The 17,646-nt window shown below is 37.7% G+C and overlaps 2 protein-coding genes across 3 annotated transcripts in view; one reads left to right on the top strand and one right to left on the bottom strand.

Annotated features, from left to right (window-relative positions):
* Nucleotides 1–16,543, bottom strand: part of ANGPT2 (angiopoietin 2) — a 41,615-nt gene extending 25,072 nt beyond the window's left edge. Inside the window, exon 1 of one of the 2 annotated variants that reach the window (XM_064707607.1) lies at nucleotides 15,923–16,543. In XM_064707607.1, the coding sequence (XP_064563677.1) occupies nucleotides 15,923–16,207 (285 nt within the window). In that variant the 5' untranslated portion in view covers nucleotides 16,208–16,543. The remainder of the gene's footprint in view (nucleotides 1–15,922) is intronic. The other variant, XM_064707606.1, reaches the window with a different exon arrangement.
* MCPH1 (microcephalin 1) overlaps nucleotides 1–17,646 on the top strand; it is a 122,324-nt gene that overhangs the window by 70,773 nt on the left and 33,905 nt on the right. The window lies entirely within an intron of this gene.

Below are 17,646 nucleotides of genomic sequence, written 5' to 3'. Positions count from 1 at the left end.
GACCCTCAACCCATTTCCAGAAAGGTCCAGTAGAATGGACTGCACCTGCTCACTTATTTACACGAAGAGTGAGAAACCTAAGTCCCAGGAGAGGGAAATTTACCTATAAAACGGTGCCCCTACAAAGCTTGGTGGCACCACCAGGACCTTGGACACCCTATTGGCTGGATCAGTGCTGGACCCAGAACTGGTGATCCCCTTTCCTCTCCTATCTCACTTCTCTTTATAGGGGCAAACATATTTCCATGCCAAGTGCGTAGTCTGTTGATAAAACTTTGTGAGCGGTTTTCTTTTGGACCCCTTTGGGTTTTGCCACTCTTCTTTGACCAAAGGCATTGAGAAATTTTGAGTACTCCCTTCCACAAAGGAGTGACATGTTACACATATATTAAGCTGTCAAAAACTTTGAGTTATAGTTCTCACATCCCTGATAAAAATGTCATGAGCTTTATTTAGAACTTATCTTTGCAAATTTAAACCACTTGAGTTTAATCAGCTCTTCCAATACCTGTGGTCATCATCCAGGTGCTTTTTTCACCCATATGTTCATTATACACACAAAAGCAAGCAAGATGGAAAGTGTACTTAAGCATCCATAAGCAGATTTGCTTAGTTTTAGTAACTGTTCAAAATAAGAAAAGCTGAGTCTCATTAGTTCCTTTGGTATTTGTATTTGTATTTGAAAAATACTTTTTCAGAGTATAGGTGTGACCTTCCTGCTTCTCATACTCCAGATATCTTGAGGTATCTTTAACCTAGTAATGCTTGGTCTTAGTTGCCCTGCCCTTTTTTCAGAGTGGCAGTGTTCTTTGGATTGTGGCCACATCTGATTTCTTCATGAGTCATCTGAAGTAGAATCTAGCCCATAATTTGGACTGGGTTTTTTTTTAATGCTGTGTCAATGTGCAGTTTTCTGATTGTAAAAGGTTATCCTTATATGCCACAGAATCCTTAAATTTCTCATTCACAGATACATTTTTTTAATATAAAGACAAAAATGTAGGTTTTTTCACAGACTATTTTAACAGACTTAATTTTCAGTTAAAATACTAAATACTTAAATTGTTTATTTGTAGTATAATTGAATAATTTGTACGTTAGGAGGGTTTTCTTGGTATGAGCTACCTTGGATCCTACTGGATATGAATAACAGTGAAATGCTATCCAGTAATGTACTTTTTAAAAAAGAAGGAAACACTGCCTCAATTTCATTACAGCTGTTCAGGTAAGCAGTATTGTACCAACATATAATGCTACACAGGCTCCTTAATGTGCGTGTATGTAACCATATTGACAGGCACTCCATGTTTGCTTGTATTTGTATTTCCACATCACATTAATACATCGGTGTTATGAAGGCAAAATACTGTCAAAATTTCAATTTTGCAGACAGTTTTGTTCTCTTTAAAATAGCTTTCATACTTATTTTCAGTCTGTCCCTGCTCCTACTGCTTCAAGTCAGGATGGAAATAGAAGAATCACTACCCTTTCCAAGAGTCATTTATCTTGACAGACCTAAGGGAACACATTTTTAAGGGCATTGCATCAATCTCCATCAATCAGACCTTAAGCTATTTTAAAGCAACTTTTAATAAAATAATTTATTTCTTCATGTTTTCTGGAACTAAGTTATCAATTTTAGGAGTCTGTAACTTTTGGAAAAAATTAGTACGCTGCAGAAATAAAATGCAATCATGTCTGAAAAAGAGACATTTAAAATTTTCTTTTTTTTCCTTTTCCCTAGAGCAGGAAGTCCCAATGGTCTATGAGTTATTTCTCAAGGGAGGGAAAAAAATCTTTTGGGAATGTATATGGGAATGCTTGAGATGTCTCTATGCCCCATCAAACATGTCTGCCTGTCCAGACCTCCAGCTAAGATTTTTCTCTTATCTCATTTTCCTGTCAGCAAACAAAAGGTGAAAGTAACATCATAAATGAATACTATCTGGAAGTGAGCTGTGATTTACTGGAAAATGTTGAAGCTAAAATTGTGCAATAAAATACTAAAGGTTTAAATGCTAATTCTTAAAATAGTAAACACAGACTTTGAAGTAAATGATATGCAGATGGTTGTGGTAGGGACACTTGTGCACTAAATGAAAGCTTACCAGCCTATTCTCCTGTCTGATTACACTACATTTAGAGGAAACTGTTACACTTTTATAATTTACACTTGCTAGCAGAAGAAAAATATTCCTCCCCTCCTTTACTGGCAAAACTCCACTTAAATAAAAACTAAATTTTCATTAATGTAACATGAAATAAAATGTATGAAATGTCTTCATTTTCTATACAAGTTTATATTTATAAAGAATTACTTTCAATCTGTGTTCCTGAATGGAAGTATTCTGTATATAATTCTAAAAGTTATTACAGGATGATTGGATTTTCTTCTGTATGTTCTGAACTAACTATGAATGTTACAATCCAAGTGATGATGTTGAAAAGGCAAAGGAGCATACAGGAAAAGGGAAGAGACTTTGACAGCTGAAACACTCCCAAAAGCTGTGGTATAGTTGAGCTCCCACCATTCCAGACCTGAGCTTATTTTGTCCATGTAACACTACACTGCTGCTTTCTTACCTACAGGTGTGTTGTCATTTGGAGGATGACATGGGTTCTTTCTACTGTAAATGATACATGTACTTTCTATGGTGCATTTCTGCATTAAATTGCAAATGAAAAATATTCTTTGCAAAAAAGCACTGTTAATGGAAACTAAATAGTCAACTTGACAAACTGCTTAACAGAGTCAATTTCTATGTAGGTAGGTAAATAATTTTATAAAAACAAAATTTAACAAGAGTATCTTCAAAATTAAAATCAATTATTTGGTGATTACCCTTACTCATTAAGAGTTAAGGCTATTCATTAAGGCAGTAATTTAAGATTCTGAATCACCATTTTTATGGACCATAGCTGCTATGGTATTTCTCTTAAAAATCAGGGAAGGAATTCATAAAGTTCCCATTAGTCTAAAAATAAAGAATAAATAAATAAATAGTGTGAGTCATGAATGGCATTTTGCCGAAGTTCAGTAGCGCTGAAGCCAGGAAGACAAGAAGCCAGTGATGCTTCAGCCATTCACTGAAATGCATAAAATATTTTTCATTATATGCAACAAGCCACCAATACTCAAAATTAGGATTCCATATTTATTAACAGTGTAGGAAATACTGGTAATCAATATTTAATTTTTAAATACTAGGTTATGACATTGGACTATAATTTCCCAAATTGAATATTCAAACCTTTTGGAAACAAGCCTATATGTTTTCAATCAGATTTTGGACTTTACCAGACCAGTGTAAGGATGAGATTGTGCCCTACAGAGATGACATCTGAATAAACACTTGCTATCCCAGATCTTATTTCTCATAATCCTTTCTCATTTGAGTAGTTTTTCCATTCCACTGAGCAACTGAAATAAACTTACTATCAGATATGCTGGTGACATTTTTCATGAAAAACATTGTCTGTGTAGCCTTATAAACTTTACAAAATATTTAGCAAATGTATCAGTCACAGTAAAAGCCATTTATCTTTTTTATCTCAAACAATATCAAGTGTTTTTTTATAACTCCTCTTTCAATGGGCAAGTCTATTTTAGAGAATGATGTGGTGAAGCAAATCAGAGATGAAGTTTTTGACGAATATGAAGCAAATTCCACTTTTCAAAACATGTTACTGGGGAAGTGAAAAAGAGATAGGCATTTACAGTTCATTCTCAGCATTGCTTTCTAGGGAAGCAGTCATCTTGCATTCCATTTCCAACCAGAAGGAAGAATGATTTGGAGTTCAAGGATCAAACTAGTTAGGAAGCTATGGTACACAATTAGTCCCTTTTGTGAGCTATAAAACTGGGTGTCTCCGGTTTCGGAGCTGTGTTCACAGAGCATCTTTCAGCATGACAAAAATTAGATTCTTTTTAAAGTTCACAGGTTAAGGAAACTGAAAGCATTTTTAGTAGTTCTTAAGCTTTGCAACATACTGGCATCTAATCATAGTTTATTGAGTTTTTATGAGATCTTTTTCTTGTAGAAGAAGCCTCAATGATGCTACCAAGTGACAACCAGTCATTTTTGCTGAAGGCCTGACAAATTTTGAATGCTCAAGACTCTGGGGAAGCACATGTCAGCTGCTGATTTCAGTTTTGAGGGACTGAATTTCTTTACTGAGAACCTATTCACTAATTTTGGAGGGGAGAAGAGAAAGTAATTCGTGCTCAAGTACTGTAGCTCTTTTTTTAAGATGTGCTGCATCTTTCTCACTGTCGTTTCAATTGATAATATTCTAGATGGACTGGGGAAGTGGAGTGCCTGAAGAACTGCTACATTTACATCACCAGCTTGAAAATTCCTCACTTGCTGGACCAAACCTGTCAGAGAACTTCCCAAACTTTCCAAAACACTGGGCAGGGGAAGCAGGACCCAAAAACCAACTAGCCTTAAATATGGCTACAGAAAAAATTAAAGGCTGCCTTGAAAAAGAGAAGCTCAGATGGTCACCTCTGCTTAGTTAAAAAAATTAGGGTCCTTATATGTTCTTGTCAAATGCCACTTATTTATTTCTCTGTACTGTTCCGTTAGCCCAGCTAAGAGTCTTGAGTGCAGAAGTTTCTGAGGAATTCCATGCTTGAAAGTTAAACCAGGAACCTACTGTGTTAAAAGTGGACAAACACAAATATTTGGAAGCAAGATCAGAACATATAGGCAGCCTATTGCAGAAACAAAACATAGTGTGTGATGCAGAAAAAGAATTAAATTATGTAATCCTGATTAAAAAATACTTTTTTTTTGTCTCAATAGCTGGAATAATCCATCTAAAAGCAGACAGTTTAGGTTTTTGGAACAGAAACATGAAGACAGGTCTTTTCATCCATTGCTTTCAAAATTTCCTCTTTGTCTCTGGTACCTCCTGAGCACTCAGGTGGTGATGCAAAGTCACGTCTTGAGCTGAGCTCCAGTCAGTGCTCCTGAAATCTTCACACCAGGCAGCTGCCAGTATGTGCCCTTCTAGAAAGACCAGAAGCCAGATCCTCTCAAAACAAATGATGCTATTGGCACTAACCATAAGAGAAGAGGAGAGAGTGTCAGAAAAAATGTCTGAGAACTAAAGCTGTACTCATTGTAGGATGGATATTTTATGAGAGGACACTGTTCCCTGTCTGTCAAGATCTGACAAGGGCCACTGAAGAGGGAGACTTTTAAATATACTTTCCAGAGACTCTTGGATATAAAACTCTGCTGTCAAGATTAGTAAGCACATTAGCAGTGGAGAAAGTACATCAATACTATATGCACCTAGCCAGAAAAGAAAGCTATCTATCTTACATTTGAGAGGTGAACCCGTGCAAATATCGTACATTTCCATAAGGCCAAATGCAAGGTCCTAAACTTGGGTCCAGAAAATCCCAAACATAAGCACAGGCTGAGCAGTGGAGGGATTGATGGCTGCTCTGACAAGGACTTGGAGGAGGTGGATGAGAGGCTGAGCATGCTGTGGCAGTGTGTGCTCACAGCCCAGAAAGCCAACTGTATCCTGGGCTGCATCCAAAGCAGTGTGGGCAGCAGGGCAAGGGAGGGGATTCTGCCCCTCTGCTCTGCTCTGCTCGGGTAGGACCCCAGCTGAACCTGTGCTGCATCCAGCTCTGGGTCCCACAGCATTAGAAGGGATTTGAATGGGTCCAGAGGAAGGCCACAAAGATGATCCCATGGTTGAAGCACTTCTAATGAAAACAGGTTGAGAGATTTGGGATTTTTCAGTCTAGAGAATGTTTTTAGTGACCATAGAGCAGATTTCCAGTACCTGAAGGGGGCTTACGAGAAAGCTGGAGAGGGACTTTTCACACAAGCATGTAGTGACTGGACAAGAGGGAAAGTAAACTGGAGGAGGATAGGTTTAAATAGAAGGAATGTAGATGAAAGGGACAGCCAGGAAGCTGCATCATTGTAATAGAAGGAAAGAAATAAAGAAAATGAATCTGTGTGAGCAGAATTTTAAAAGTGCATGTGGATAGGAATAGGGATAGGAATTCTTAATGACAGTAAGCTGCAAAGGGGGACTGGAAGGCTGATCTTAAAGCCAGCTGAGGGAATGAATTCTCTGTTTTGTTTGAAGTTTAAGAAACATTATCAAGTTGGAAGAAAATTCACTGAGGAAAATGGTGAGTGCAAAGGACTTGACTGGATGAGACCCTTGGGAGATGTTACTCCCACATGGACTAGAGAGGGATGAGAGAAAGAAACTGTTTATTTCCTTGTGATGAAAATTATTACTCTTTTTTCTATTCCAGTAGGATCCTTAGTTAGTTAGAGGTAGTCCACATAAATTAGGCCTTAAAGCACATATCTGATTTACTGGTCTACTCCATTATCAACTTGAAATACTTTTTCCGTATTGTTTTATTAATACTTAGTTATTGAAATGAAGTATTTTTCATTTCACTAAGAAGTCAGTGGGAATTTTTCTACTTGTTTGGAGCAGAGCTAGGATTTTGTACGCTGTCCTCAGAGCCTTTTTAAAATAATAAAGTTTACCATAACAAAGAAGCTGAACTCAAGACATGGCTAAGTTTTTTCTAGATTCAAGTCAAATAAACTTACATGTCAGGGGAAAAACATTATGGTATTTTTAACTATATTTTTAAACTTTCTTGCCTAGCTGGTAAACTGTAGTTGACAGAATCCTTGCTTGTATGTGCTAAGATTTCAACGGGGTGAGATTGTTTATATTTGTTGTAGTTTATACTCTTTCTAAGGGCTAGGTTATTGGTCTAGGGTCTTACTTTCTAGTTATTTGAACTTTGTTTCATCATGTCAGAGTAGTTTTCAGAAAACATTCCCAGTAAGGCTCCAGTAGCAATTACAATAGGGTGTTTTAATTTACTATTACTTTATAGGCAAACATTATATCTGACAGAAAATCTGGCATCAGGATGACAGTTTAACATAAGTGAAAACACAGGGATAGTTAATATGGTCAAAGTTCAGGCCTCATGCAAGGGAGCTTAGGAGGTTTTTTAAGTCAATGCCTTAGAAGCAGTAAAACACAAGATTTTTGTATTTTTTACTTATTCATTTAGGGTGTCTTTTGCCTACTTTATCCGGTTTTTTTAAGTTGCACTAAAAAACTGGAAACTAATGTTTCATTTGAATAGTTGAATTACCCTGTTTGTAAAAAATCATTTTGAAAAGAAAAGCAAAAATAAGACAATTTTTTCATTAGGTCTTCACCAGGGAATTTTCTTGAGTAAGAAAACTGTCTGACTGGATAGGGTATCTGTTAATGCAAACTGAAGTATGGCAAGTGTGTTTTCCATTACTACATGTATTTTAGTATTGATATGCAGCTTTTTCGTGTTTGAATGTTAAGACTTTGCACAGCTGAGATTGTCAGTTGACAGCTGATACCCTGGAAAAATGAGGCTATTGCTTCTTGACTGAATGGCATATTCTCCTTAGGGTGCTGGTTTATATTTCATTCTGAAACTGTGGGTTGGAACTAGTATCTTGCAGGTAGTTACACCTTGTAAATGGAAAATGAGGAAAATGTTGCATAGAACATAATGTAGTACATGGGAAAAGCCCTAAAGCAAATATATAAAGTGTCATAACATGATGTCTACAAGTTCTGTCAAGGAAGACAAAACTAAAATGATTTTTAGGTACCGGGGATCAAAATTAAACCTCTCAGCTCACTCAGGTACCTCCGTGTACATCTGTCCATCAGGTCACATGATGAGCAGAGCCTGCTGTGCACAGATGTCACATCACGTGTGGGGAGCTGTATGGGGGCTATGGCTATTGCCCAGGAAATGTCCTTTCCACTTAGCTGGGAGTCTCCCCATTCCCACACCCTGACAGAATGGAACAAAGAGGCTTTTTCCTTCCAGGATCACACACATCAGGTGCAGGCCTGAACCAAAAAGCAAGCATAGCGATGAAGCTGATACGGTGAGTGCAGGAGGTGAATGACTCTTAGTGCCTGCAGCGTGAGAATGAACAGGTCTGCAGAGCTGTTGTTTGGACAGGGCTTAAGACACTGCTCAGTCATTTTTATACTAGAGATTTTCAGAAAATCCTACTATTTTTAAATGGATACAATTATTTTCTCCAAAGATGAGAACTTTTAGGTTTTCTCCCTGTCAAAAAGTTCTTTTAAATGAAGTGATAAAGATCAAACATTTGCTGAGTGTGTTTTCCTGTGGTTTTGATAAACAGTTTATTCAAAAAACATGCTAAAACTTTGCTTCTGAAGTACACAAATTATGGCAGCTGTGTGATTATGCTGTACCACACTAGAATGCTCTAATAGGATAGTTTTGATTTTATTCTGAACTCACCAATGCTTTAGTACAGATTTTGAAGTGCACACAGCTAGTTTCAATCTCTTGTTATTTATATTCCTAAAAGATATTACACAGTCTAACACTTCAATGCCTAATAGAAGAATTTTAGTAGATAATATTGAGAGAGCAGTAATGAAGGCTTTTTTCCCCGTTCTGGAAATAATAAGCTCTCAGTTGTGTCGCCACAACACAGTGATTTTAATACCTGAGCAAAATCAATGATACAAATTTGATATGTTGTTCCCTAGAGGGTAAAGGAAATCTGTATAGTTGTGGTTTTTATTTTAAGACTCTATCATGATACTTGAGACCAGAATACAAGTACAAAAACTAAAAGATAATTTTTTCCCTACATTATTAAAAGGAGTTTGAGCAAAGCTATGACATTTCATGCTGCGTGGTTTTAACAAGAGATCTCCAGAGACAGCTGAATTGGAAAAAACATTGCTGTCATCTAAGAATTCTGAAGTATTTGCTTGTCTGGAGAGGAAAATGTTTCCTAACAGCTTCTGTGAATAGTGAATTCTGTGAAGAATACAAGATTCCCATGCATACTTTTATTAGCAGAGAGAGAAGTTAGCAGAAAGAGGGTTGCATATTCTATCAGCCTTCTCTTTTTAGTAGTAAGACCTTTTTATGACCTTAGTAGACTCCTGGAAGATTATTAGCTAAACTGATAAAGCTTCATATGGGCAGTATAAAGACAGCAGAAAAGTTCCTGTAGCTTCCTGCTCTCTCTTCAGACCAAGCCATAATGTGCTGGAAGTTGGAAAGAGAGTAGATAGATATCATTTAATCATACAAATTGCAGGATACGTTTGCTGAGCTTTATAAACAAGATCTTAATTTTAGGGTTAACCTGTTCCACAAAGAGATAAAATCTAACAGGATTTTCAGTAATTACTTGGAACACAATAAGAATTTCTTTTAAAGAAGCTTTTAAGGATTTTTCTAGGCAGCTTAAGAACTCACTCAGTGAGTGTTTGCAGAACTATCTAGGTGTGGGATTCTTTTTTTTATACAAAACATAGATCTGGATTTTACAACCTAAAGCATTCTTTAACATCTCCTCTGGGCCTGGTTTACTTGGAATAGACATCAGGTTCACCAAAAAATATTTCTCTTTATTCTCTCTAGAGAATAAATAAGATTTCTTTTTCCTCTGTCCCATTGCCTAGAAATATGTCTGGTCAAGGAAATGAAATTATCACAGTATTTTTAACTTACTGTGTGCGTCAGGTTATTTGGTTTAATGCTGTGAAATGTGCCATATCTTTAAAGCATTTCCAGGTGTTTAATTACTGTGCTATGCTTTTTTCTCCCCAAATGCTTTGCTTTTTTTTTGGTTATCTGATGTTCATATTATTTTCCCCCCTCTAGTTTATATTTGGCTAGGCTGAGAAGTTCAAATTATTAAAAGGCAGATAAAATCGTCAGTGCATATTTCTGAAACTTCTTATTCAGTGCCATAGAAACTCTCCTTTTCTTGAAGGATCTAGTGATACTTATGGTCCACTGACACATTGTTTTCACTGTTATTACCAGTGAGATATTTCACAGGGTGCATTTGGACTACCCAGATATTTTCTGTGCATGACATCCTTGTTGCAGGTACATGCTTTTGGTTTTTTTCCCCAAGAGCCATCTCTTCCCATTTTCCCTTATGCAGTCTGTACAAGTATCCTTAATGCTCCCATTAGTATCCTAACATGCTAACTAGATGCAAGAACCATTTCTCTCTGAAGTACAACTTGCATCTCCAGTTCCAGGAACTTTGTGTTTTGTGTTTTGTTTGGTTTTGTTGTGGTTTTTCTGTTTAGTTTTGGTCTGTGTTTTTGGGGTTGTTTTTTTTTTTAAGTAAGAGCTGTGACACACTGGAGCAGGCTACCTTGAGAAGTTGTGGATGCCCCATCCCTGGAAGCGTTCAAGGTTTGGCTGGATATGTCTTTAAGCAACTTGATCTGGAAGATAGCCTTGCCCACAGAAGAGGGGTTGGAACTAGATGATCTCTGAGGATCCCTTCCAAACCAAACCAGTCTGTAATTCTGTGATTCTCTCAGAATGTGGCAAGAGAAGACACCAAAATCTTATGGAAAAGCCATCAATCCTGATTTGACTCTTATACTCAAGCTGCTTTCTAACAAGTGGGAAGTATAATGTTTATCTATATATTTATATAAGATTTGCTGTGTAGTCCACAGTTGTACCTTCTACCTATTGTCTCTGAATTTTCAGGCCTACAAACTTCAGTGTTAAAGTAGTATGTTAGGATGAGAGCCATGCAGCATGTGGCTTTTGTACGTTTCTCAGCAATGCTGAAAAATCTGCCTCATAAGGGGGATTTCTTTTAAGTTTTCCATTCCTCCATTTGTCTCCTTGAGGCTGAAGAGGCTGATTGAACTTACTCTAGAAGGCTAATTAATATAGACTGAGGCACCTGATGAAACTCTGGGTTTGCAAAGTTCCAAAGATCCAAGAGTGGCCCCTCTCTGTTGTAGACACTAATGCAAGATGTAAGACTCTGTCTTCTAAACCAGTTGGCAACATTTTGCCTGTCTAGACCTGTAACAATAGTAACAGTGGGGAAAACCATCTTACTTTGCCCTTTCTGCCAAAGCTGTGTAGAAGCCCATGAAATAACAGGTGCAGCAGGAGGTTCTTGCACCAAAGTATGTAAAAAATTATTAAAGAAATAATCATTAACTAAGCTGCTTAATACTGTAAATCAAAGAATATGGTACATTTTCAAAAGCAAATACTGTAGTATGTAAAGGACAGTATTAAACAGTTACTAAAGGTACTAGTTGTCATACTTTGAAGGTTAGAAGTGGGTCCAACCCATTTCTGTGGGCTTCAGAATAACTTCCATTCTAAGCAATACATACATATTAGCTTAGGAATCAAGGACATTTTACTGTTTGACTCTGTAAATTTGAGGTGAGAAACAAGTTGTTGCATTTTTTCATAATTAACAAGAAAAAAGGACCAGTAACAAAAATTGTCTGTAAAAGAAACACCATCCTTAACTTTAGTCTCTCTGACAAAGTATCAAAGATGTGTTAAAGGTAATGCTGTTAAATTTTATATATTAAGTGGGTATGCAAATAAAAAGAACTGGAAACTGGCAATTCAGGAATCTTCAAGCTCGTTTCCTATAAGTACACTTCAAGAGGAAAAAAACCAAAAAAGTAAAGAAAGAAAGAAAAAAAGAAAATTAAATGCTTGCTATTGATAATTGATGAAGAAAATCTCTCATTTTGCTGTTTGGACCAGTCAAAGTTGACAAGTTTATTGTCATGTTAATAACAAACAAAGCACAGAAAAATATATCTTGAATGCTAGCAAGAGACTGATTCTGTAATCCTCTCTTTATCCCATTTTTACTGATAACATCTTGGAGGTGAATTCTCTATTTCAATTTTGTCTTGTTAATCTGGACAAGAAAATCTCATTTTCTTTGTTGATTGTGTACAATTTCAGACCTGCAGCACCCATTTGGTATTGGCAGAATGATGCAGATATGGTTCCTATAAGTTTTTAAACACATGCAATAGCATCATTTCAAATCCTTTCACTGAAATTTACCTACAGGAAGTACAACAGTAAACTGCATAATTATATCATCCAGAGTAGTGTGGAAACTTTATCTGGTAACATACTAGTCCGAAAGTAAGAAAGTGCTTTCTTTTGAGTCCTACCAGTTTTCTTTTGCTTAGCAAATAATCATTGATAGACAGAACCAAACACTTCTCACAATAAGTAAAAACAGATGCATTACTTAAGAAAGGAATGTAGGATTCAGGGTCAGAATAATTTCTTGAGTACTTCAAAGTCCAACTCTGTTCAATATATTTGTCCTTATTCATTGTGTGCAGATAGTTTTGAATAGCAGCATGTCAAAGTATCTTTTTGTATTTAACAAATGACATTCAGTACAGAAATAATTATAACCTTCCAGGGTATCAAGACAAGGGAAAATGAATCTCAGTTAACTGTATCCAAAGATACTGCATTTCTGTCAGCAGTGCATCCCCCTCCTGGTCTGCTGGGATGATTCAGGATGAAGTTCTGGTAATGGGTTTAAATGTTGACTCCTGACACTGATTTTTATTTGTTAGTCTTTTGATCTGCTGATAAACTACAAATAAATTACCTGCATTCCAGGTGCTATCATCAATTTGATCATACATTGTTTTCAGCTGTTTCTAACAGGAAAGACTAAGAAAATATGACCTGTTTCTTCCACACTATTGCTGTGGACAGTCATATCTCCTGAGTCATAGGATCCAGTCAATGTTAAGAAGCAAATTCAAGTCAGCATGCAGTTATTTCAGTGTCTTAATATCTGAAAAAAGTGCAGTTCCTTGAGTGCAAGTGCTGTGATCCAAATGGTAAAGCTGCCATTTATTCACATAGAAAGAGTTAAATTGTTGAACCTAAGGGATTGCCTGTCTTTTAGGAATATCTGAAAACCTGGTGTTGTATATTAAAAGTTCCAAAGTATAATAGCCAACATTTATCTTTATATTTAATGTTTCCAGTCTTGTATCTCACGTGCATACCAGCCTGCTATCGTCTCTAGTTAATTAAAAATTTTATTATTGAGAGCGTTACGCTCCCTGCTCATACACACATTAGAAAAAAATCTTACACTTCAGTATACAAATTGATCCCAAGATAGGAAAAGTCAAAGAGGAAAGTTCATTTTAGGTATATTGCAGCACAGCTCATCTAGCATTTTGGCCTTTGCTTCAAAGTATCACTTACTGGCTTACTGCTAAAGCATGGATTAGGTGGAATAAGGGTTTGTCCTAGCTTGTCATCTGAATGCTTAAACATAATCTGCTTTTTAAAAGACATTCTCCAGTTTTATGTATGGCACATACAGTAGTGGCATAATGCATTATTAAAGTTCAGATTGAAAAAAGATGTGTTTTCATGAAGAAGCAATTTGTAGTAACTGTAGAAAAAAAAAAAAAATCTTTTGCTTCCTATGCAGGAGCAGATCAGAAAAGAGCCTGGACATATCTAACTCATTTTCTTCCCATTGTGTTTGTCCATTAAGCAGATGAAGCACACACTTCCCATGCTGTTCCATTCATACAGCCCAGTGTTCATTCAGAAACAGAACATTTCCTTTAGTTGATGGATTAAAGGCAGGAGAGGGGGAGGTGTGTAAAAATGTTTGGGGATGTGCAATATTTCAGGAACAACATTTAAAGATTAATTCACACTAGGAGTTTGTTATGTATATTTCACACAACTTCAAAACAAAACTGGTTCTGCCTCTTAAATGAACACAAATAACTTTTAAAGAGAAAGACCCAGTGAAGGTTTTTGTGCAATTGCTGAGAAGCTAAATGTCAGGTTATTTTTAAAAGCAATCTTGTATTACACTTTCAATACACTAAAAAAATAAGCAAATACAATTTTTTCTCCCCATCTTGACTGACCTTGTACTACATTTTGGGAGGTTGAAATATGGACTAAGAATGTGTATTAGTGACCTTAAAAAACCAGCAAAAAACTCTGTAAGCAACTTTAAAGGTTATTGTTTGCTTTTTATCTTCACTTGCAGACCAGGTGTCTCTAGCAAAGTAAATCTGAGGAAAAGCTACTTTTTGTTGGAGGCTCTTTGTGAACAAAACAGATGACATAGAGAGCAGGTGTTAAAATAGTGAAAAAGGCAAACAGTAGATATTTTACAGGATGTTTAGCTGTGGAACAGCTAGGAAAAAAAACAACAGGCTGTTCTAAAGCCTCTTATTTAGAAGCCTTTGCTCAAATACAAGAAACATTTCTCTGTCTTGTAAATCAGAATCTATCTTTTGATCCCCCAAAGAATGGGTTAGAGATACTTATCCTATTCCTCTTGGCACTGAGTTCCCAGGGTCTGACAGGAAAAAGCATAGCTTTTACTAAATAAGGATGCTTACTGGTTTCTGTTTACCTGATGCCACTTATGATACTGTGTTTGTCTACTCAAGTGGCATTTAAGACTGAAGTGTTGTGTGATTTACTATTTATGTTAGGAAATTGCTTAGCAGCTGGGAAGCTTAGACTGTTCTACTTTGTGTGTTTTTCATCCTGCATTGCACATCTGTTAATTGTGGTATTGGCATTACAACAGTGAGCATTGTAAATTAATAAGTTGAAATGTAAGTACGTGGAGGAGAGTAAGTTTGCCTGTTTAAAAAAAAAAAATCCAAAAACTACTGAACTGACATTATTTGTGTCTCTAAATTAACCTATAAAGAGAGATTTAGAATTCCACACTGGAGCCTTCAAGTGTATGCATTTTGGATTTAATCTTCAAGGCTCATTTCCAGGTTGATGAAAACCCTCCGCTGTTTGTTTTGGAATGGGAAGTTTAATACTAACAAATTCGCCAGCAGGTTTCACTGGTTGTATCACAGGAGTTCTGTAACTTTGTAACTGATGAGAGGAGTGAGTCCTAGTGCAAAATTATTTTGTAACTATGCATGAAATTGCTATCCTTTGTAAAAAACTGAATTTTCTCTATTTGCAACACAGATTTTTTTCGTTAGGAAGAAACCATTATGGCATCACTGGAACACTTACTAGGAAATACAGTGCCAAGTCCTTAAAATATTTATTGCTTAGAAGACAGGCATGTTGGTACAAAACATAAAGGCTCATAAATTTACCATGCAATTAGATTATACCATAACACCTTTCCAGATAGTACTGAAATAAAGGTTTTTAAAATCAAAATCTGTTGAACTGCATAGCATTTTGAATCAAATTAATTTCTGTAAAAATGTGAAATCGTGATCAGGTTTGTTCTCCAGTAATAATAAAAATATGTGCTGAATTTTTTTTTCCCCCGGCTCTTCAGGTACAAATGTTGCCACTTTGTCAATAAACATTGACAATTTTCCCTTAGTTCCAATGGTATTGCATTAAGGGAAGCTCTGTGGTATCTGTAACACTTTTTCCAGACTATTTTTCCCTTGAATCTTGTACATTTCACTGAAAATGTTACAGGATGCAAAGGATAACCACTAAAGAATTTTCTTGAAATTCTATCTCTTCACAAGGCAGATTTCACTGCAAGTCCTGACTTGCAGCCTTTGCTGGAGCTACAGTTCTTTATCAGTGGGATTTAATAGGTTAATTTCTTCATTCAAGTTTTGAAATCACATTTCAGATAACATTTTTCAGGCATGTCTCAGATAAAGGTACATTCTATATTCTTTAAATAGATCTAAAGTAGCCCTTGCCAGTTAATTATAAATTAGTAGCTTCTTCTCTCATGTCAGAAACTTCAGACATGCCCACAGTCCATCTGTGTATGCAATTTGTCCAAGCAACTCAAATGTAATGACAAACTTTAAGGCACAGTCTCTGCACAACTGTGCGGTTTACTCTTCCTTGCCACTGTATATTATGTTCCCAGACTTCAAAACAACTTTTTGATTGAAAGGTAATTCAGAAATTTAGCTTAGACAATGGACTCTGTGAATTTAGGCACAGTTCAAGAAAAAAGAAATCACACTGAAAGAAATAACAGGATGTTAGGTTTTGGGGATAGAAATTATATGACCATACCTTCATTAGCCACTGAGTGTTGTTTTCCATGATGTTCTCAAGTAGCTGCAGTCTTTGAACTGAATCGTCATAGTCCAGAGGTGCATCCCTTTGCACCGCGTTGGACACGTACGGGGTGGAGGAGCGGCAGTTGTCCGCCTCGGGCAGGAGGAAGGTGTAGCTGCACGACCCGTGCTGAACCTGGTACTGCTTCTTGCCTATCGTCTCCATGCTCTTACTGAAGGAGTTGTATCCTGAAGCTAAGATTATGCCGCAGCCCAGAAAGAAGCAGGCGGCCAGCTGCATTTTAATCCCTGCGGTAACTCGGCGGACCTAGAGAGCCTGGATGCGCTGGCCGGAGCCCGACCCTAGCTAACCTGCGGCGCGGCCGAGCGCTCCGCTGCCATGTGCCGTGAGGCGAGGGCTGGCCCTGCCTGCCTGCCCCGGGCGGGCCGGGGAGGTGCGGCCGCTCCCGCCGTGCCCGCAGCTGTCAGGCGCGGGAAGCAGCTGCGGCCGCCCCGCCTGGCCCGCTGCCTTCCTGCGCCGCTCCCCGCCGAGCCCCGCGCCTCGCCAGCGCCGGCACTCGCTCCCCTGCCCTTATAGCGGGAGTGGGTAAGAGCCGGCACACGTGTGGAGCGGAGCCGCCCCTCCCTCCCGGGCTCGCCGGGGCCGGGGGCAGCGCACAGCGGCTGGCGGGAGCGGGGCGGCGAGAGGAAACCCCAGGGAGGAGCCGGCAGCGGCAGGACCCCTGCGAATTCCTGCAGCACGGCTCTAATTAAGAGTTTCCTAGACAGAGCAATCAGTTCCGATAGCCTCCAACTATGCTAGTAAATGATTTGCGATGGTAATCATTTTTTAGCTCTTTACTCTCGACCACCCCCACTAAGCACACACACACATATGCATATATATACATACAAGCCCTGGGCTTGTTTGTTCTTAATTTGTTTTCTTTAAAATGTGCTGAACCAAGATGTCATTTAGATGGTGTATAGTACATTGTGGAATTACGGAAAAAGACACTGTCCCATGCATACAAAAGCAGGCTTGGGTACATCCTTGCAAAGAGAACACGAGGGGCAGTAATTAGAGGTTTTCAGTTGAACACAGAATTTGTATTTTGCTGAATCTCTGAGATGAACACTCATTTTTTAGGCATTTATCTTTCAAGAGTTAAGGGTTTACAAGCTTTCTATTTATTATTTTAAAGGCACTTTTTTTTCTTTATGTCATGGCTAATTTTGGAAGTGCTAATGTTAATAAAAGAGTTAGAAATCACAAGCTAGCTGGGACTGGAAGAGGAAAAACCATCCAGAGGCAGTGGCAGTAAGGGATAGCTCAGGAAGTGGCATGACTGAATAGGAATTACCCTGTTAGCTCTCCCTAGCCCAATTCTGTGCCCTTGGGAGTGGGAAATACCCATACAAGGGGAGGGAAATTCTAATAAAGTCTTTGAAATTTATATGTAAGGGTAAAAAGGACTACTTCCCAACTCCCATGGTCTCTGCAATGATCGGTCATTTTGAAAAAGTGGAAAATTACTAGCGTTAGCAGACCCTGGGAAAGAGTCCATTCCACTGAAATTTTGGAGAAGTTTACCTCTCTGTAAGGAGAAATTGTCTTCTTGAGACCAGCATTATAGGATACTGACTCCTGAAGACAAACTGCCTGAGATTTTGGCTCGGTCTGGATCTGGAAACTATAGATTTTTCTTAATTAAAACAAACAAAGGGAATGCCGTGCTA

This window comes from Zonotrichia leucophrys, chromosome 3 (genome assembly GCF_028769735.1).
Source record: "Zonotrichia leucophrys gambelii isolate GWCS_2022_RI chromosome 3, RI_Zleu_2.0, whole genome shotgun sequence".
Classification (NCBI taxonomy): Eukaryota; Metazoa; Chordata; class Aves; order Passeriformes; family Passerellidae; genus Zonotrichia; species Zonotrichia leucophrys.
This window is presented reverse-complemented; position numbering and strand designations above follow the sequence as displayed.